A 23158-nucleotide genomic window follows, 5' to 3' on the forward strand; every position below is an offset into this window, starting at 1 on the left:
TTATATGTACATTTGTTTTTTTGTGGAATTAAAATTTTAATTAGTAATCATTTTATTATTTTTTGTAATCTTAATGGTTCTGGAAAAAATGTTGTGCTCATACATAAATAGACCGAAGACAAAATAACAACGATACCGCGGCATCATCACAAGATCAGGACACCTTTGATCGCGCTCATTTGGAAATGGCTATGATATGCTGTGATGTTTGATTTGAGAAATTCAAAAAACACATTTTCCCCACGCTAGCTCATCAAAAGATCTAAGACAAAATAGCGAGAAGGTCCAAATAATAATCCCATTAGCTGGCTCTCATCTCAAAACCACTTGGGGATTTTCTTGGAATTGCTTTGACATACTGTCATGGAAGTATAGGATATTTTCTTTCATTGGTATTATTATCTTTAGCTGGCATCTAAGCAATTATATGAACCTAATCTAATGCATTCATTGTGGTGCGGAACCTCCACGAACTCTCTGGAACCCCCTCGGAATATGGGTCAGCCGTCAGCGTGCTTGGCAGCGGTTCCGCCAGTAGCCACTTGCTTCATCCCGGCCAGGGTAAACACATGGCGCTGCCGCTCGCTGCGGGGCTTGTCGAAAAGGCAAAAATGGAGTTAAGGGGATGGGGAGGGTGGAGGGAGCGCTGACATTTGTTTTTCATCAGTGCTTATTTGTGCCGCTGAAGGATTCCAGGTGTTGCACTCCAGCCCCCCTCCCCTTAAAACCAAAGCCTTGTAACTACAGGGCCCTGACATTTTGGAGATTTATGGTGCCCCCACTCCCGAGGGGAGTGGAATCACGCTCGGACGCTAGACGCGTAATTGGAGCTCAAATGCAAAGAGTCCTGATTTCGCCTTCCTAACTTGTCCTCTCCACTCCTCACCAAAAAGTTTGCGATTTTGGGCTTTACAAGTGAACCTACTTTGACCTTCTCTAAACTTTGAATTCAGTCCATGAATCGACCAATAAATACATTCCAAGGACGTCCACCTCTATACCTTTCTGTGGCTCTTCCGGTCTCTCTGTGTCTCTGTTGCAACCAGCTGATGACACTACGTCATACTCTCAAGCTTTGATCCATATATGGACCAATGCATTTCCTGGTTCAATAAGAATTTTCGTTTGCAAGGGAGACCTGGCAGAAGACCGCAGAGTAAAACAAAGCAAAATAAAAGAAAAATCCAAATACATTGACAACAAACTGGACAGTGGAATATAGGTACATTATACATTCCATTCCATCCATAGCACGGTGGAAAAACAGGTGCAGCGATCATGTACAGTATCCCTCACTAATTTTTAAAAGAATGATTTTGGGTTGATGGTGGTGAGTTTTATCATTTGCTCATGAGTACTCCTGTCGTATGCGGTCAGAAAATTGAAAAGAAGATCAATTGAAACTTTGGGAACAAACGGGTTAATAAAAGTGATGGAATGGAGAGTGCGGGTGGTGGTATGCATGGTGAGCAGAAAGCGAAGATAGGGTGGGGGCTTGCCAATGAGTGTTTTATAGATAAACATGGAACAGTGAATTTAACCTGTGCAGGGAAACCCTGGTGGATTTCCAATCCATTGAATATTCCATTGTTCGTTATTCATAATAATATCCATAATCCATTGAATATAATTGTCATTTAAGCAGTCCTCTTCATCATGTTGTTTACAATTTGACAATGTGTGACCAAAACTCATCAACAGTGCGAGGCTTCAAACGGGAAGTGGCCACTGAGCTAAAGAGTGTCATTAGCAGGTTGGAACAGAGGGACTGGAAGAGTCACAGAAAGGCATTGAATAGGTCATTCTTGCAAATTAGAAGGGAAAAAAAAAAAACACGTGGTGAATTGTGCAGTTTAGATCCTTGTTAGAAAGTTGTGCAAAAAGTACTGGAACATTGAACAGTTGGGCATTCAAACGTTTAGAGAAGGTCAAATTAAGATTGGGGATGATCCAGGACACGCTGGAGAGACTGTCTGACCTGGGAATGCCCTAATCAATGAATGGATGGAGGAAAACTATGTATTGGGAATATGTAAGAACATTAACGAGCACAAGTGCAGATGCGAAGTGCAAAAATATGCGTGACTGAGCAAGATTGTATGACTTGACTTAATCTATGTAATAACGTGAGTCGATTCGCTTGAATTTTAGTGGGGACTACACCTGACTTGCTTTATTTTTACCACAGAAACTTGAAACTTGCTTGAAACGTGTGCCTTACTCCCACCTCTGGTACTTAACAGTTTGTTTACAAACGTCAACGTACCAGAGCTCCTATTATCACGGCATGGATGGAATTTATGAGGCAGCAATAAAAAAATAAAATAAAAAAAAATGCATTTCCGAGACTAATATGGCTGAGTGGAACAGCAAGATGTCGTCCTGTAAAATGAGACAAGGGAGCAGCTGGTGCATGTGTGTAGATTTTGTGTTAAAAATCTTTTGGCAGCGTCCATTTCGCTACATTTGTTTGAGTATTAGCAGCTGTAGACGTCAAAAGAGTTCTGACAAAGAGGGTTTGAGACAGATATTCATCTCTGAAAGGGGCTATTCATCAAATAATTGTTAACATCCACAACAGAGAAGACGACTTATTTAAAGGCTCATTTACGCTCTTAGTACATACGAAAATAGATACGTGCATCCTAAACTGTGTCATTGTCCCTTTATTTCCATACGTCCACATCGGGATTAATATTATAACATATCGTAGAGGTTTTCCCCCAATATATAGATTATCGCGTAATCGTTGTGTTGTGATGCCGCTATTTCAGGAAATGTTTCAAATCCCTTAACACTGCCCCGCCATGGTTTCCGGCACTAATGCAACACTTCTCCGTAAGCTTATTTCAATCCTTAACAGACGTGCCTTCCATGAAGTAACGTCTTTTAAACTTTTAAGAGCGTTTACCAGAAAGCTGGTCGAGATGGGGGCAGCCGGTTCATAGCAGAAGGTGCTAATATGCCGGGATAAGCCTGTTAGCCTTGTGTGTGAGATTCCAAAGCGAGACAGCCGCAAACGAGAGGCGTCCGAGAAACATCAGATTTTGTCACTGATGTGACAGCCGAGGCATTTTGAGAAGACGTGTTAAATACGGCAGCAGTCTGCTGCTGGGACGCACTCGCACAAACACACCAGCCACAAATAATGACGTCAAATTTCAAGTCTATCAACCCCAACTGAGCGTTATTACCTCCTATCAAGAACTAAAGTCGAGAAGACAACTCATGTTTCAAACACTTTTCATTTAGCTAGAAATATTTTGCATAAAAACTACAGTCCAAATTCCAAACTCCACAAAATGTGTGTGTAATGCGCATTGGTAGTCTTCATTTACCCTGCGCGCAATTTTTGGAGGATTGATGGTAGTCTTATTTTCAACGAGTGAAACCTTTAGGGGATTTACGATAGTCTTATTAAATTAACATGGGGCAGCGCGTCGCGGGGTGTTGATTGCCACCTTCCCTTTACATTGTACACTGGCGGCATTCCACTTCTGATACTGCCTCGGAAGCCGGCAAATTCATGGGACAACTATGCAACTTTTGGGGGATTTACGGTTGATTTATTTTAACCTGTGCAACCTTTTGGGGATTTACAGTTGTCATATCTTAACCTGTGCAACTATTGTGGGATTTGCGGGGTTATTATTTTATCCTGTGTAACTTTAGGGGATTTACAGTAGTCGTTTTTTAACCTACAGGGACATTATGGACTTAAGGGCGGGCACCCCGCTGGCCACCCCCCTTATCGGTGGGCAGTCGTCAGAGGAAAAAAATAATAATCAAAGCTAAAATATTACATGTAATGGATAGCTTCAGTTTTTTTTAAGTTACGCAGTGTTTAATTTTTTAGTGTAGTGAGCCACCAGATCCAGGAAATCCTGATTTTTTTTTTTTTTTTTTTTTCTAATTTTAAAAAAAATGTTTTTTTTAATTTCTTTTTTTTAAAAGGTCCCATATTTTGTCTATTTTGAGTGTCCAGAAAAGGCCCCTCTGACAGTTACTTCTGGTTGACCTAATTTTGTATCCGCTTTGTCCATATTTGTCTAAGACCGCCCCGTGGTTGCCTCCGTGTAGAAGACCCACTTGTGAGAGCACACGTTTATGTTAACAGCGCTGGTTCCGGAGCGGAAAGGGAAGGCAGAGATCTTCGCTAGTGACGTAGATAAACTCGAGAAATTCAAATGACCTGATTTCAGTCCTCTTGGCAGAAAAATGTGTGAAACTCAGGAATGTGTGGATGATTTTCATTCATATTTCACATGTTTACTGAGGCACCGTAGAGACAATATTGCATCCCAAATGCTAGAAAAAGTTGGTTTGGCAAAATGCGTCCCCTTTAAAATCAAACTAGTCAGATGGAAGGACACCCGTTTCACCAATTGAGACTAAATTGCATACATAACAAGACATCCCAAAAATTCTCAAGAATCCATGTTCGAAATTGAACTGGAAATCCTGCAAGATGCAATTTTTTTTTCTACTTACGACGACTAATGTCGGTGTGTTTGGCCATCGTTTTCAAGGATTCGCCACCAAAAAAAAGGGCTGCAAGGGCCCTCAATGCAGTTTCTTCGAGTGTTCCTCTACTTAAAGTTATGTCGTGATTTTACAATGATGATAAAAGAAACCGCAACAACATGTCATGAACCCCATGTCCTTCTACCTTTGAACTCTTGTCTACCTCATTCCAGAGAAAAGGACATACAGTATGACCCGAAGCCACTCTGGATATTTCGCTGACACAGCCGTTTAATACTCAGCTTTTGGAGGCTTGGCATTTTTGTTTTGTTTTTCTGGGTTACGATCATAGACTGCCACGACCTGCATGTCTCCTCTACGAGCTAAGAGAAAGTGTTTCCTGGAGAACAATGTAAGGACGGTGGTGGTTTAGCAAATCAATGATTGAATGAGCAATTTATTAGTCTGATTTTACCCTGTGGAACTACTGTTGGATTTATAGACTGATCTCATCTTATTTTAACTAGTGCAACTTCAGGGGATTTAAGGTAGTCTTTATTTAACATGCACAACATTTGGGAGTTTAAAGTTATAGCCTTAATTCAACCTGTGTAACTTGTTAGAGATTTACAGTTTACAGATTTTCTTATTTCACCTTGGGCAACTTTTGGGGCATTTACAGTAGTCCTGTGTTAGCCAGCAAAACGTTTGGTCGAGATTTTCTATAGTCATATTTGAACTTCCATCATTTTGTCAGCTTTTACTATCGCCTTATTTTAATTGACACAATTTATGGGTGATTGATGGTAATTTTATTTGAACCTGTGCAACTTTGGGGGGGGGGGGGATTTACGGTCGTTTTATAGCCTCCTGTAGTTTTAAATGCGACAGTCAAAAGTTTTGTAGGTAAAAAAAAAAGGGGAACCACCATAAACCCCACACAATTCAATGTGTTCACTGTATAATCAAATTCTCACACGTCATTTCCAATCCTCGTGGATTTTGGTTGGCTTTGTGTTTTCCCGTCACGCTTATGCTCATGGAAGATTATCACTTTGATCGGTGAACTCCAGGGCAGACTTCTGGTGTGACGCTCTCATGCATCACAAATATATAGGATGTAATATAAGGCCCAAAGAGGAGGTTAAGGAGAAGAAATTCACAAGACAAGAAAAAGGGAGAAGGGACGTGGGTCTCAACATTAAGAGAAGCTTTAATAAGGACGACGTAAAGTGTCAATTTAGAGACAGTCGGGTGCCTCAAATTATAACGGAGACACATAATCGCGCAAAGTTTGTTTGTAGCAACATGATGTCAACAAACATGAGCTCCAGATCGGACCTCGGCCCCTGGACAATCTGTCATTTTACAGCAAAGATTAGACCTACTCGATACTTTGCCCTGTGAATGATGTCATGGTGGTGATGTAGGATTTTGAGCCCATATTGCTAATTAGAGGTGTATGAATAGATATGCATCACTTTCCATCCCTGTTAGCAATTAGTGGCCAACGCCTCCCCCTGTGGCTGCTTGTAAAACAGCACTCTTGAAATTTCTGTGGAATGGATTGCCTTTTGGGGGGTCTTCAATATGCCTAAAAACTCACAAAAGTTTTTCAAGCTCGTGTATCCTAGTGAAAATGTAAAAATTTTAGGGGTCCCGTACATGATCCCAGAAAACTAGTGAAGTGCCACCCTGTGGAAAGTTTGAACAATGTAACCCACAACACCAGTTTCACCAATTAACACAAAAAAGTCTCAAGGACCCATGCCCGAAATTGCTCAGAAGGACGTCCATTTTGGTTTGAATTAGCCCCTTTGGGGGGAATACCAAGGCTTTGACGAATTCCAACTAGGGAATTCATACAAATGAGCTCCAATCGTAGACCGATATCCTAAACAGATGGACAACGCTAAATTGAGAGGCTTTTTGCCTGTGCCATCTAATTTTGGCAGAGCATGACCTCAAACTTTGACTATCCTTTCAGAGATTCTTGATTGAATGATGTAATAAACAAGACCGTTGGGCACTCAGTGTAAGCCATGATAATGGCAATACTAGGGGCAGGAATTGCGATACAATTGGGGGGAAAAAAAAAAGATTTAAAAAATATATTCCAGTGACTGTATGTGTTAATCAATATATTGGGAAATACAACATACTTTCTATGCAGCTGGGTGTCAGTATTGAAAATGGATGTTGGTGTGCGGATACTATAGTTAATGACATTGATGATTTGATCCAAACCCTATTGAGGTGTCATGTCCTTCCAGGGGACACTTCAATAATACGATCTAATGTCTACCTAACAAAATCTCTGGCTGCTTCACAATGACATTACACACACATACACACGATGACTGGAGGTGGTTAAATGGCGTGGGTAAACGGTGACCTCCTGTCGGGCTATTGTCCACTCATGCAAGACTGAGCTGGTTCTACTTTCACTCGGACAAAAAGCACATAGTGTTGCAGTGTTGAGGTTTCATATTTGTTTTTACACACACTTACTTCCCACAATGACCTCTCAGTTTACTGGAACTGAAGCACGGGTGAAATGGCTGGGGGTGGGGGGCGGGGGGTTAGAGGGAGGGACCAGTGGGACGTGCGGTGCAGTCAGAGGCCGTAAATTAGGAATTCCACATCTGAACCACACGACTCAGCTATTAGCACTTCATGGAGCATGAACTTCAGCTCTTTCGTTCTTAAAACACTTAATGGCTCGGCGCGTAAGGGGGTCGCGGCAGGGACCAAATTGTAACCCATCATGTTGGGTTCGGGACCAATTTACACAAATTTACACATAGTTTAGTCAAACTGTGATGGAGACGTTAAATCTGACTACATGCGTTGTCCTCGTGTATACAGTATGAGGTGTGTGAAAGGTACTGATATGGAGTGGGGGGCTGGAGTCAACCCACAAATCTTCTGGTTTCGGAGTTGGTACCAGAGGTTTAACTGAGGCTGTGTGGAAGGTGCTGTTCTGGAATGGAAGGTTGAAGTCAACCCACAAAAGTTAAGGAAGGTACTCATACGGAATGTGGGGGGCTGAGGTTGAGCCACAAATTTTACAGATTCTGAGGTAGTATCAGAAGCGGAACTGGGCAGAGTGAAAGGGATTGACACAAAATGGGGGGCAGAGGTCAAATCGACTTCAACCCTGGTATCAGTACCGTAGACATGCTGCAGTGCGTCACGGGGTGTTAATCGTCACCCTCCCTTTACATTGCACACTGGCGGCATTCCACTTCTGATACTACTTCGCAAGCCGGCAAATTCATGGGATGACTTCAGAAGCCCGTGCCACGTTGGTATCTTAAACGTAAGGCAGCGAGCCAGGAAAAAGTTGTCTTACATGGCTACACTAACCCAATAATCTTCTAACCTTTTACTGGATTTCCTTTGGATTAGATTACTAACATTACTTAATTTCACAATTTCATGCCTGGGCGACAACACACAGATGAGAGGAAGAAGAATGTTCAGTACTTGACAAACAGGGCGCTTGTTAACTGCAACATCATACCAATTCCTCGACTCCGGGCACAATTTGGGGACGTGGGTAGTAATTTTGTGTTGGAAAGTGTTTGAATCGGATGCGTCTCAACGGCGTCTAATTTCCGAACAGAGATGACTCAGTCGTGGGGCCAAATCTCTCTGAAAAAGCTCACAGTAATATACTTGCTAAGGTTCTCTGTTTAGGTAGTCATGTTCAAGATTCGAACAGATTAATCACAAGGCCAGACTATGGTGCTGCGTCATTAATCAATTGATCGACTTTTGATTGTTCTGGGGTGGGAATTTATCCAACAAGAGTGTCGAGGTTGGGTTGTGTCATTGCTCAATCTTGACACAAAGGAAGCATAATGAATTTCACAACTTTTCAGCAACCATCAAAGGCAGTAGAATTAGCTCGCCGCCTAAACGGCTGCTGTCGAAAGGGAAACCAGGGCTAGAGTAAACACTGGTTAACCACTTTGAGTTTGTTGTAACCGCATCACAGACTGGTGGAAGGGGGATGGAGTGAGGTTGCCCAAGCTGGTAACGTTAATCACTTTCATATGCTCTTAATCCATTCAACAAGACATTCCTTTAAAATGCCCATCCCAATAGTACCCCAAGGGTACCCCCACTCCTTCAAAATTGAGAACATTTATATCACATATGGTTCAGTGTGTCCCACCTCACCCCTTGGCCTCCCTTGATTGGCATCGGATGTTCGCGCTCACCATCGCAAAGGCATGACGGATCACAGGGAGGCGAAACTTGCAGGAAACTAGTCCAAATTGATTCACGTATTACCTGGGGGAAAACGTTTTGCCGCTTACTATGCGGTGCCTAAAGCGGGGTATAGGACACATGTTCTTCCATGTGGCAAAAGCCTTAGCTTTCTCTGATAGCACGTCGAGTAAACAAACCTTGCATGTTATTTGACCAATGCGGAGTCATTGAGATAATGGGGGAAATGGCTTGAATGATGCTTTTAGTCTTCTTCTGTACTGCCGTAGTGTCAGTCGAAAAGATATTACATGAGGTAAACTGCTTATTAAGGCAAACGGAACATCGACTGCAAGTTACATTTCAACAGATAAGTTGATTAAAAAAATAGATGTGGAAATTCAAGCATAGTTAACATGATCCATGAGGACTTTTCTGTTGCTCAGATTAATGGAACCGACTTGGTCTTTTGACGCTGAATTGGATTGCGTGCTGTCGTCTACTTGCCGGCTGGACATTATGTTTTGCTAAATTACTCAAAGACAATCAAACCAAACATTTTAGACATACCTTTGAGAAATTGCCTTTGAGGTTTTGTTCCATGTCTGTCCTTTTACAAGTAGCTGCTACGTCACTAGTCAGTCTTGCGATCTTCTCTCTACAAATATTAATGGCATCCATTTCTTCCTCACCCACAGGTTCCAATGGAAATTTTTTTTTTTTTTTTTTTTTTTATTTATTTTTTTGTTGTTTGTTTGTTGAAGGAAATCTTAAAAAAAAATTTTTTAAACCTTTTTGGGGCATATCTGGTCTCATTCCCAGATGCCGGTTTTTGTCATTGTTTGAGTTCAGGTCAGCATTATTCAATCACTTTTCTGCCACCTGGAGCTGGTACCTATTGTTTACAAACATTATATTTTGGATAGTGAGTGAGCCGAATGTACAGGGTGTTACTGTACCTCCCTTAACGCAACATTTAGTCGTTAGTTGAGCTTGTCCTCGCAAACGCAACTTATTTAACCTGATCGTTGTCTCCAGGTGACGGCCGGCAGCAAGGCGGCCCAGGGAGACCTGTGCCCGGGCGACACCATCCTGGCCATCAACGGTGACGTCACTGAGCACATGACCCACATGGAGGCCCAGAACCGGATCAAAAACTGCACTCAGCAGCTGTCGCTCGTCATTAGCAGGTAATTGCGGGCGCTCTTTAACACGGTGAACTCTCGCTACCAAACCCTGATGAGCATAGCGACAAATGAACACCTCCCCCTAAAAATGTGTCTAACTGCCTATGTTAAAGATTTATACCAGAAATATACCCCAGAATATGATCCTAAAACTTTATTTCAAACTCATCTTACAACAGTAAAGGTAAAATAAATGTCTCACAGATGATTTGAGTTTGAAAAAAAATGCAAGGATGTTGGCGTGTATGTTGCAACCCAAAAGAATACCAATTACTAATTTCCTATTAGCCTTTGGATGTTGGATGTGTGCCTTTAAGGGGTGTGGCCTATGGAGTGACAAGTGGAGGATAGTCTGCACGTGAGCAATTGGGTGTGAGTTGTGACCCACAGCAGCTCCTTGCGAGTCTTCTCATTTTTTATTTGACCGTTTAGCCCTTTCGATAAACGGCTGAAAGTGCTCCAGCGAACGTGGTTCTCCTTGCCCACATGCAAGGGCATTACAGTACTTTAATTATGCAATTATTGTTCCGCTTCACTCGAGCAGTGGCTATTCTGAATCTCCCTCAAATTGTGGCTCGAAACACAAAGGACCGAGCTTACAGTAATTGTTAAGTCAAGGTACCACGGTATCTTGTAACTTCTACTTCAGTACAGAGTATGAGTACTTTGACAGCCTGTATAAATGACGAATTGCGAACAGCAGGGGTTCCCTTTATGTACGTGTTGCGTGTTTAATCTGAAAGAGTTAAACACCGGAGAGGCAGGGAAAAGTTGCAACTTGAAGAAAAACTGTAGTTTATGACTCGTTACAAGTTAAAACTGCCAGCTGGCAGACAACAAGGACTCTCTCTCTCTCTCTCTCTCTCTCTCTCTCTCTCTCTCTCTCTCTCTCTCACACACTCTAGCTCTCTCTCAGGTTGGAAGTTGACTGTGGAAAGTCAAAACCCTAAATCAGGAATTTTTCTTCCCATTGTACTCGACTTTGCTCAAATGCCTCCAACACCCTCTTCCGTCCAAGCAGCTGAGCATGAAGTGGTTGGTGGTTTGTCCACGTCGGAATGTTATTTTGGGAAGTGGGAAGCAATGCTCGGTCACGACAAAGGTGCAGCTTCTGTGCAGCTGCAGCAGCTTTTCCTGCACTTAAGATAACGCTGCCAAAGTGTGGCTTTTTGTTTTCTGCTTATACTTCAAAAAGTGTTTTCATACCGCACAGAGAACGTGTGATTCAGCGTAATAAAAGAAAATGGTGCATTAGGGATGACAAGCTTATACCATTAAGTTGCGATTTTACTTATTTGACTGCTAAAGGTTTACGCGAGAAGGAAATATGAAATTTCAATTGGGAATCGACGTCTTTCAGGAGTAGTCATTGGCGTTGCTTCGCGGGTCTCTTTGAGGGGTGGGGATCTCGGTAAACCACGAAATGACAGTTCTTCAATGATAATGATCAGTGATTGTAGGAGTGATTAATCAATTGGAAAAAAAAATAGCTGGAGATGGGAAAACTTGTAAAAAATGTAAATTTGGACATCGGATGGTCTTGATAGCAGAAGTTGGAGTACCGATATTAGAGACAAAATGCTAGGCTGACCAAAATTACGTAAAGAACAAGTTTTATTTTGAATATAGAAAAAAATATACAAAATCAGCCTCTCTACACAGAAGTCATTAACAGCGGCAACCAACTCTTCTCTCAACACGTTAACAAGAAGGTTTGCAAATAAAGCAGAATAAATAAACACAAAATGGACCGAAGTTGAAAGTTAGGGAATTGGTACAGTTCATCAATACTTTAGCCCGCACCTAATCTCTTGAACCACTACCTGCTGCCGTCATTTTACTTGCATGATATGTTCAATTAGACTTTTTTTGTCTATCGAACTTTCTCTTTATTTTACCAAGCCTGTCTGGTAAACTTGGACGTCAAACAACAATAGTGTCCATAGCTGAACTGGTGTATCACTATGGTATCAATAATTTGCCCCACCCCTAGTCTCTTCAACCAATCAGCTCCCTGACTGTGATCACATCGATACTCGCAGAGATTGGATTTTTGACTTTTTCATTGTTCAAAATTATCTGTAGTTCAGCACGCTTGTGTGGCAAATCCGGACATCATGCATAAACACAATTGATATCTGAAGTGGATGTATCACTTTGTCATCAATACTTTACCCCAAGTCTTTTGTTTCTTCTGACAATTAACTAACCCTACCTGCGATCATGTCCTGCCATCAGCTTTTTACTCAGTTGGACTTTTTTATCCTTTCAAACCTCTTTTGCTTACAGGGCCTGTCTTACTTGACAGTTATTGGTCATTTAGTCTATTGTTTGAATTCCTTGTTGAAAATACAACCTGAAGTAAGTCACCCCACACCACAGTTTCATTCATTAATCACCCAGAAATCTTGTATAGTGGCTGTCAAGATAGCGGCTGGCCCGACGGAGGCATATCAGCTGGTATGCGACATTGTGGCGGTATATTGCTTGAATAATTACAATGTGACTTTCCCTGCTGCTGGACAGGAGGGCGGGTGAGGCGTGCACATTTGGGATATTTAGCACCGACATGAAATGAGCTGTTGGTTAAGTGGAAAGGACAGGCTTCTGAGAAAAGTTGCCTATGGATGGCTCTGTAAAGACAAGAAAAGATTCCCCTAAGTTTTCCCCAAACGGTATGTTGCAGCCACACTGATCCAGAATTTCTGGTGAAATGAGTTCTCGCAAAGGAGGGAAAATAAGAAGAGACGCAGTTATTGCTGGCGGACTGGAGGAAAGCGATATGGTAGCACAGCAAGATTATGAAAAGCCAAGAAGAAGCGCAGTGAATCACAAATCCGCACATCACTGGAATTTCAATCAAACGCCGAAGCAACTATCACTGAAGGTTTCCACCATTATCAGAAGGTAAGGGAGGGAACAAATGGAGTAGCACAATAGATGGGTGGTAAAGGCCAGTGTTGACTTGCATTTTGAAGACATCTTGAGACTTTCTGTTTTCATGAAAGTATTGGTCTGCTGCCACATGAAATATTTAATGGTAAGTAATTGCAGCCATTAGCCTCCTTGTGCTGACTCACAGGAACATAATCCCAATGGAGGACAACACTTCTCAGCCCCCACCCAACCCACTCCTTTAAAAGCCGATGCCGTAAAATACTCCAAGTCAAAGTAGGAGAAATGGAAGACCTGTAATTTGCTGCTGCTGGACAAATATATGAGTGTGCGCGTCTGCCTGGGAACCCAAATTACAGTGTACTCCATGGATCTGAGGTCTACTTTGTAATGCAAGAATGTTTCCCTGGATGTTTCCGCATCCATTACCGTCACAGGCCGCATTCTTCAGAGCATTTTGAAGGTTGCCCCCCCTGGATTATGGGAGTTGGTGCTCAAAAGTCAATGACGGCTGCTTGGTAACGTTATCTTGTCTTATTATTCTTGTTTGCTGTATTGTTCTTCCTTCACTTTTAGATGATCTCATCTAAAAGTGAAGTTGCAGTGTCTCATAACGAAGGAGACCTAAAGGGTCAATATTGATATCTACCTGTATGAATCGTGTTTCCTTCAAGAAACTTAGCAGAGGAATATCAAGTTGGCCTTGAACCTTGAAACCCATGACCAACTTCCGCTACTTTACCCACCAAACTGACCCCGAAACACACAAATCCTAACAACTAAACTCCCTAACCTTATGTATGTAATAAAATCATGAGAAAAAGAGGACATTTATGCCTATGAGGAAAACAAATCAAGTTCCACCCTACCCTGCGTAATAGAAAATTACAAGGGGAAAAAAAAAACGTTTCAGCTTCTATCAGGTCTTGAACCTTGAAGCCCTATTACTAGTGACCAACCTCCACTCTCTTACCCACTAAACCAACCACCACAGATCCCAGTCCCTAAACTCCACTTCTGGATTCTTATTCATCCAAGTCATGTTAGTCAATGACGGTAGAATCGAAGGCCACAAGGCTTCCCCTTCCTTCTTGGCGACCCTTTTCCTTATTTTCTGTCTTACACTAGTACCAAGGTTTTATACTTATACTCCACATGGATTAGAGAGTCTGTAGCTGTATGAGTCAGCTGTGGAGTAAAAACTCTTCCATTCTGGAGATATCTGTGGACTGCCTGATCCCTTGCTTCCCTCAACCCCCCCCCCCCCCCGTGTACCTGTTGCCCTTGTCAACCTCAAAACCACTCCCTCTTCTTTTTATATTCCCACCTCTCTCTCTATGCTGCTTCCACTTCTGCCAGAGCTTACTGGCGAAAGCCGTGTGGTTGCAACGGCCTAAGAGGCAGATGGTGGTTGGGATAAGTACCAGGCCGTTGGGATGGAGTCCCCCGCTGATGGATGTGCTGAAATCCCGGACTGAAAGCATGTCTTGTTCATAAAAGGACATCCCTGCCGTGCTTCAATTTCACTGACATTAAAGAAAAATGGCATGATTAAGTCTAGACTTGGATATGACAGGTAGAACACATCAACGGTACTAGAAGGGCTGTGAGTAGAGCACAGACCTCTAAGAAGAGCTCAGATCTATGCATTATTCCATGAGAATTTAAGGAAGGTAAAAATAAATTCCTGGATCTGCTGGTTATGTCTCATGGCCTGTCGCCCAAACCTCCACCATGTTCTGTGTAAATCTGTCAAATCATTTAGGCGTAATCCTTCTCCAGACTTGATGAAGTATATTAGCCGAGATGTTTTTTTCCAGTGTTACAAGAACATTCATTTCCAGAGCTTAAGAATTACAGACAGCAGGCAGAGAAATGACAGTCCGGGTTTCCCTACCGCTGGGGGATCTGACCCGTGACTCACCGCTGAGGAATTACGCACAAGGCTGCACCGGACCAAAGGAACACTGAACTCCAGCGGGGACAAAAGGCCCAAAGAAACTCACTTCTTCCCCTCCCCACTTCTCAGGCTGTCGTTTGTGGTCAGTAAAAACGCCATATCAATAGATCTTCGGGGCCAAAGTGCATCATTTGTTGTTGTCATTCCCATGATGCAGGACTGGCCCACAGTTACTCCCTCTCAGGTGCTCTCTTTACAATTGTCTCCACTTACCTACTAGGACAAAACCTTTAAAAAATACATACACTACTCACAAAAAGTTAAGGCTATTCAGCTGCAAACACCTATTGTGAATGTTGCTGTTCAGCTCCTTGTTAGAGAACAGCAAGTTGCGTAAAAAGCATTAAAGGTCCCGTTACATCATTTTTTAAATGCATCTTATAATCTTTGATGCCCTTTTATTGGGTTTGCAAGATGATACCCAGAATGCCCCTTTTCAAGCTATTCTAGCTATTCTATTCAAGCTATTTCTCATTAATAGCCATCCATCCATTTTCTGTTCCGCTTAAACCCCGGAAATGCCGTGTTGCTGCTCAACTGAGTTGAGTGGGTGGGTACCAACCACGAAGTGGGCAGGTACTTGAATAAATAGTAACTTTGTACACAAACGCACTGAATCTGATCTGGTCGGATGCGAGCCTTGTGCCGTTTATTGCCTTTTGCATTCAATCGACAAAACCGCATCGATGTCAAACTTCAACCACGTCACAGATTTTGACCTATGTTCTCTTTATAACAGTGGAAAACGAATTTTGGTGTAAGGGGACCTTGAAAACATTGAACAGTTGGACATATGTATTCAAAGATTTCGAGATGATCATATTCAATTGTCGAGTGCAATGCATTTTCTGTTTCTCCTGCAGTTTCACCCGAAAGCCAAATATCCCTAACTGTTTGTGAGTAGTGTATAATGACTTTTGGAGACTTTCTCTCTCCCAGAGCATGAGATGTTCACCCCATCTGCTTCCAGAGAGCAAATGAAGTCACTACTTGCTAATTTAACCATATCTTGAGTGGCCATAAATATTTGATTTGCATTTTCACTTGTGGGGGCAGCACTTCTTCACCAAGTCGCCGAGTGAAACTGCAATTAGTGTCGCGCAGAATTTAAAAATAGGCAACTTTTTTAATTCATGTGGTGTTTAAGGTTGCACAGGATAGTTATGTTTAATTGCCGTTAGGAATATGAGGGGTCCTTGGAAAAAAAAAAAAATCTTCCTTGTGAGAGGTCCCTGGAACCAAAATGTTTGAGAACGCATCGCATCGGACACATGGCCAACCACAAATACCCCCTCGCCCACCTGTCAGCAACTTAGCTGAACATTTGAGCATGTTCCAGTTAGCAAAGTGTTAGAAAAATATATGCAGTCGTATTTGTAAAATGTATTCTGTTAACTATAAATTCATCTAATTTTTTTGTTTCAGTGCGAGGATAAGAAAATAGACCTTGTTTCTCTCTTTGATATCTCATTGTAAGATGTCTTCGGTTGAGGGACGCCACTTGCATAATGCAGCTGATAACTACCTGTCAGAAGCAGCCTTCAGATTGTATTGTGTCACATTGCACGTCAGTTTTTATTGAATTTAATCTCTCATTATTCTCAAAGTTCTTGTCCTGTCTCTTGTGTATTAAACATTTTTCCCTTGACACAAAGCTCTGCCTACCTTTAGGCTTTGACATAATAACAAAAGATTTACTTGTTTAAATTCATACTTGATGAGTGGGCAGGCCCTCTAGAGACACAACTATTTGTATACAATCAATAACAAGTACATTTTCCATAATATATGCTTCCTTTTAAAACTCATCTCAGGTTAGCAAACAACCCTGACTGTGACAGACCGATGACCTTGTCCTTTTTTGTGTGCAATGACGATTTGAGCGGACTAGGAAATATTCCGTGAGACGACGCGTCTCAATTTGGGGATGATTGCTTTCTAGCCGTGCGTCTCATCCTCGCCATGGAGCGCGGCCTATCTTGAGAAGCCAAAGTAAACTTATCCGACCGCTGCAAAAAAAAAAAAAAAAAAAAAAAAAAAAAAAAAAAGAGACCCTCAGGAAATTAAACCTGGTCAAGGGGTGGAAAGTATGACCACAGGAAAGACAGGGAAACTCATCCTGGGAGTCTATGATGCTCCTCTAGAAATTGTTATAGTCTGTGTCCTTTTATGTCTTGTTTGTTGGTGATGTAAACAAGCTAAAAATATGAGGAGCTAATGGCTGGAGTGCGACAACCCCCCCCATTCCCCAGACTCAACAAATCTGCTGCGGCCATCAGCGAGAAGGGAGCAAAAGGAGGTAGAAATAACAGGATCGTTCTTGGCACCAACAGCTGGATTTTGATGCAAAGTATCTTTGTTTCCATCAGCCTCAAAGATAGCAGTTACTGCTCAATGAATCAAGGTTTTTAAACTTCCTTGCAAGGGCTTCAGTGCTGAGACGGCTTTAATCCTCGGTTCGGACGGAGCAAGATTTAAAGAATGGATGACGAATAGAAGCCGCTGTCTTGCCGGTCAGAAAAACCATGCCGTTCATCTTTGTAATCTCCTGGAAAGTCATCCGTCCGCCAGGTTGTAACTTATTGTTGACTTCGCTTTAAGATGTTTCCACTCTGGAAAAAAACACTACATATTGAAGATTTGTATTGTATATGAAAAAAATTTAACCGCCACCTATTTCAGCAGTCACAAATGTATTTATTGTTTTTTTTTTTTTGTGTAGAACCTAACCTATAAGATAAAGCCCTGTCTAAATAGGAAACTAGTAATATGGAAAGCAGAAACAAAGTACTGTATGTTGAAGTGATACATCTCCGCTGTGAGACAAACCTAGTATATCAGGGAAGAGTTTAGCCTGGGTTATTAGTGGAAGTTACAGAGAGGCTTTATTTACCGCATGTACATGTGAACCTGGTGTATTTTTTCAAAATCACCTGTAAGCCATTTTTTTTAAGGGTAACCTAGGATGAGTTTGAAATTATATTGAAGGGTTTTGGGGTGGTGGAACAGTGGATGACTGATTAGCACATCTGCCTCACAGTTCTGAGGTCAAGGGTTCAAATCCAGGCTCCGGCCTTCTGGTTTGGAGTTTGCAGGTTTTCCCTGTGCCTATGTGGGTACTAAAATTTTTGAGTTGATTTGGTCTTATAAATTTGGTCTTATAAATTCACCATTATGGGTTGTTTGGTTTGTAACAGGCGGCACGGTGGGCGACTGGTTAGAGCGTCAGCCTCACAGTTCTGAGGACGCGGGTTGAATCCCCGACCCGCCTGTGTGGAGTTTGCATGTTCTCCCCGTGCCTGCGTGGGTTTTGGCCGGGCACTCCGGTTTCCTCCCACATCCCAAAAACATGCATTAATTGGAGACTCTAAATTGCCCGTAGGTGTGACTGTGAGTGCGACTGGTTGTATGTGCCCTGCGATTGGCTGGCAACCAGTTCAGGGTGTACCCCGCCTCCTGCCCGATGACAGCTGGGATAGGCTCCAGCACGCCCACGACCCTAGTGAGGAGAAGCGGCCCAGAAAATGGATGGATGGATGGATGGATGGTTTGTAACATATCAGGATGCTTTGAATTTATGTTATGATGTTATGATGATTATTGATCGAGAACTTCTTCCTGGCAGCGGTCTTTGGTCATACTATGAATCCCAAGCTGGTTTTCCTCCCATTTTACACTCATGTCTCTGTCTTCGCATTCCCATTATTATTATGGACGGGAAATAAATGCGCCTTCTTTGTACTCCCCAAAATGGCAATTCAAAGTAGCTCTGTGTCGCTCTGTCTCGGTACAAACAAACAGCGCTTGTGTGTGTAGTTGCCATCGAGAGCAAACAGTCTGAAAAACGACAGCAGTACTGGCCAACACCTTGTGAGAGCGCACTTGACGGCGGCGGTCCATATCTGAAGCGTGGACGGACTGGGTGCTCCGTGATGACGTCAACTGATAAATCTATTACACGTTGACTGAGCCTCTGTGGGCGAAAGGGGTCCTTACATAAAGGCAGTCATGTGTCTTCGCTCCAGGTCAGCTCCCGTGCTCGCCCCGTTTCTTCAATCCTTTCCCGCTTGACAACCAAGACCAAAGCGATGAAAAAAGCCCTCTGAGCTGACGACGCGACAAGTTGTTTGTCACAGCACCCCCAATGAAACCCAAGATTGCGGCCATGACTCACGAGGTTTTATTAGCTTGGACCTCACCGAAGGGTTGCATTTTCTGCCTTTCAAAAGGGAAGGCATAAATTATCCGACAAGGCCTGCTTAGCTCAGCAGCGTAGCTAAATGATGTATCTCGTCCCAGCTGCCAGTCAGTGAGTCATGTTCTTTCTTGTCAGTTGACACAACTGGAGTCAATTACAAGCAACCTAAAGATATATGCAACAAGTTATCACCCCACTTCTGTAGAAGCCAAAGAATGCTTGATGGCTCATACTGTGGAGTACGACGTGCTGATGACTTTATCTAATGTATCAATCGGGGGCGGGGGGGAGTAGATTGGTTCTCTGTTCCTGCAAAAAATCTGCAGACTGACACTTGAGAATTTCTCACTTTTATTAGATCGTCACTCTACTAAATGACCACACTACAGGTATATCAGATTTGACTCTGGTTCATCGCGTCCATAGAGGTACTAGCAGTCGTAATATCTCAAACCTTTACGTATGGCATGCGCTAGTTTTGGGGTTGCCAAAAGACGTACTCTTGTGTCAAAATCGTCTTGACAGAATCAGGTCATCAAGACTCTCTCACTGGTATTGCCTTTCAGGTCAGGATCGGGAGAACGAGTGTGGTCGCCGGCAGTTAGCGAAGACGGCAAGACGAGCCCTTACATGGAGTCTGACTCGCAGGTAAACACCAATTTTCATTATTAAAAACACTTCCGTGAGATAAATTTCCAACACACTTTACTAATCGGATGCCTTGAGTGAATTTTGACAGTTGAAGCCCTAAGATGAGAGACAGTACAAACCCAGAACTTAGATGTCTCTCTAGACTTAGTATTTACTCTTCTCGTGATCTAAAACTCAATCAAAACAATGTCAAGTTAAACTGTTAGATTTTTTTATTTTATTTTATTTTTTAACATTTTCAACCTCTTACTGTGAAATGATTCCCCCAAACCCTAAATTTTCCAGGGGGTGCAATGAGTGAGTATTGGGCGGGGGTCATGTTTGGGACCCCTAAAATCCATAGAATGGGACCAGGGTACACACACTTCCCAAAAAACAGGTCCCAAAAAAGGTGATTTATTCGTAATAAATAAGAAATAGGAATGAGTACCAATTCTTAATTATCTGTAGTCTTTTGGCAAATATGGAGTTTTATTGTCTCGTTTTCTTTTGTTCATTCAGAGTTCAGAGGTACTCACCATGGGAATTGCTCTTTTTACTGCTTCGATTTCACAGCGTGTAACTTTGATCTTGATTCTAAAATCCATTAAAACCCGATCCTCGTCTTTTGATGGCCCCAACTTTCCATCTGGGGCTGTAAATTAAATGTGAGACTGTCTCACTGTTGATTATTAACAGCATCCATAGAAACAGACAAACCTCGCTTCAGGAATGGCGTGTCCCCGGATAGTGTATTAAAAATGAACGAACACATCCAGTGTTGAAAAAGTCGATTGTTCTCCGATTGTACCAGCTGCCAGGATGTTCCAGGCACAATGAAGCCTATTGCAGATGGCTTCTTTTTTTTTTTTTTTTTAGTTTTCCACTGGTTTCAGAGCATTTTGGAAGGAATGGGAGGTTTGTAAGTGCCTAAATGCGTACACATGTGGATCGAGCCTTTGAAAGAGACAAAGAAGACACTGTGAGAAGTGTCTTTTGTCCACCTTCTTGGCCGTGGATAGGCTGGGGGCAACCACACAAAGAGCTGAGGTAGCATTTATTATTCGTCACCTCATCAATAGACGCTTGACGTCCTTCCAGAAGGGTATTGTTTTCAGCTCGGGAGACGCAATGAAAGCAGTCGTATTGTCTCGTGTCGTTCATCAGGAATTGCGGTAAAGGGGGATGAAATGTTTGGTCTTTTGCAGTAATGCCAGAGGGGCTTTTGCTTTGAAACAGCCACACTTTTGAAACTCCATGTCAAGGTCAAGTCTAGTCTAGATTTCATCATTGATGGATGATCATCAATACACTTAAAAAAGGTGCCCTGTACCTTAAAACGTGAATGCCGCCGTTGTGACGGTTGTATTGGGAACTTTAGATTACATCATATCTGGCACCATTGACGAATTACACATTATTGGATGTCTAACCTCCCTCGAAACTTGAAGGCTACCATTATACAAGTCAGAAACAGTCAAAGATTTTCAAGACAGAGCGGCGTCAATTGGTAATATTAGCCGAATGGCTAGCTGCCCTTCAAACAGGCATCGGTTGTTTTCAAAAAAATTATTTATTCAGTCCAGTGTAATAGTCTTGCATTTGTGTCGGAAACTACAGTCGAGGTCAAGTCTCCAGATTTCATCTGGTCTTAATTAGACATTTTCGGATAAAGATCAATACACACACCTAAAAAATGTATGAATGTGGTAACTCAAAACTTTGTACAAGTCAGAAACAGACAAAAACATTTGAGACAGAGGCAGTGGCGTGCACTGCAATTGGGTCCGAATGTAGCAGCAGAGCTAATACTAATTTGTAATTCAATCCTGTGTTTGTGTTGGAAACTTCCGTCAAGATCACATCCGGCAAAATAAACAAATTACGTATTTTTGGATGACCTTCGATATGCCTAAAAGATGTATGCGGTACCTCAAAACCTGAACGCCACAAGTCAGACACAGATAAAAAATTCAAGACAGAAGCACTAGCATGGATTGCAAACGTTAGCTACCAGGGCTAACAGTTATTTTCATCGTCACTTATTATTGAAAGATAGCATGTTTAAGTACTTTTTACAACAAGCCGTTGATTCGCAAAATCCAGTTGAGGTCAAAAGTTAAAACCAGCATAAATTTGATCATATCTGGCTCCATAGACAAATTACAGACATTTGGATGACCATCAATACATCTCAAAAATGTATGTGGTCCATAAAAACTTGGTACAAGACCAAAATTTGAAATGTAATTGTAACGTACTAGAGTTTTTTTGTTTGTTTTTTTACAACAAGCCGGTGGTGTGCAAAATCCAGTCAAGATTTTGCATTTTTGGATGACTATCAAGACATCTAAATCATTTATGTGGTACATTAAAATTTCGTACATTTCAGAAACAGGCCAACATTTGGAGACAGGGGTATTGAGGTCAGCTGCTAACATGAGCTATTAGGGCCAACTGACATTTGCATCATCACCTGTTATCGTGTTTAAGTTCTTTTTACAATAACCCGGTGGTTGGCAAAATCCACTCAAGGTTAGAAACAGACCAACATTTCGAGACAGAGGTTACTACTAACAGCCAGATTCGCTTGCTGCCATACTTATGATCACGTGTTCTCCAATTTGTGTCGTAAGTAGGGAAACTCTAGTAGAGGTCAAGACTCAACTAGAGTTCACCATATCCGGTATCCTGGACAAATGACACATTTTTGGATGTCTAACGTACTTCAAAACTTGAACGCCATCGTCTAACAGGCTCAATTGTAACAAATAATCAATGCGCTATTGCAATGGGACATTTTGACTGACATGCATATGTACTGCATTCATATTGGAGACCATGTTATTTACATTGGTGACTCACACTGAGCTAATTACTGGATGGAGATAACAGCACATGTGTGACTCTTGGCAAGCTGCTACATTTGTGTCATCATCATCCACCACAGTGTGTGAGTGGCAAAGCTTCGTCTGCTTCCTACTAAAACACAGTTTATACTACACGAAACCAAAGACACATGCTGACACGCTTGTAGCCCGAAGCAAAGCTCATCTGGAAACAAAATGGTGTCGCTGTCATCCATCAGTGCTACTTCAAAAGCACCTCCCCTGGAGGCATCGTAATCATTCTCTCCTTTACTTTTTAGAGCCAAATAAAGATTTTAGACAGGAAGAGAAATGGAAACAATTGGAAGTCATTAAAATGCAGCAATTGAACAAATAAATGATGACCATTAAGACTTTTAAGACAAAAACATGGGAGTGGAGAATTCCATTCACTGACAGGTGAACCTTTCCGAAAGCCTCGGAGGGAGAAACCAACACCCACAAATTTTGTTGTTGTTAAAAAGTCGCCTTTTCTTACTCTGTTGTTTCGTTTACTTTCAAACATTTGTTCTAACTGAATTTTTGTACAACCCCGATTCCAATGAAGTTGGGACGTTGTTAAACATAAATAAAAACAGAATACAATGATTTGCGAATCATGTTCAACCTACATTTAATTGAATACACTACAAAGACAAGATATTTAATGTTCAAACTGGAAAAAAAAATTTTTTTTTAGCAAATAATCATTAGCTTAGAATTTTATGGCTGCAACACG

At 42.0% G+C, this 23158-nt stretch overlaps 1 protein-coding gene across 2 annotated transcripts in view; it reads left to right on the top strand.

Annotated features, from left to right (window-relative positions):
* The window catches only part of pdlim4 (PDZ and LIM domain 4), a 41416-nt gene that overhangs the window by 1452 nt on the left and 16806 nt on the right, over nt 1–23158 (top strand). The window contains exons 2-3 of one of the 2 annotated variants that reach the window (XM_061702763.1): nt 9721–9872; nt 19489–19570. In XM_061702763.1, the coding sequence (XP_061558747.1) occupies nt 9721–9872; nt 19489–19570 (234 nt within the window). Of the gene's footprint in view, nt 1–9720; nt 9873–13026; nt 13283–19488; nt 19571–23158 lie in introns of those variants that run through there. The other variant, XM_061702764.1, reaches the window with a different exon arrangement.

This window comes from Phycodurus eques, chromosome 17, assembly GCF_024500275.1.
Source record: "Phycodurus eques isolate BA_2022a chromosome 17, UOR_Pequ_1.1, whole genome shotgun sequence".
Lineage (NCBI taxonomy): Eukaryota > Metazoa > Chordata > Actinopteri > Syngnathiformes > Syngnathidae > Phycodurus > Phycodurus eques.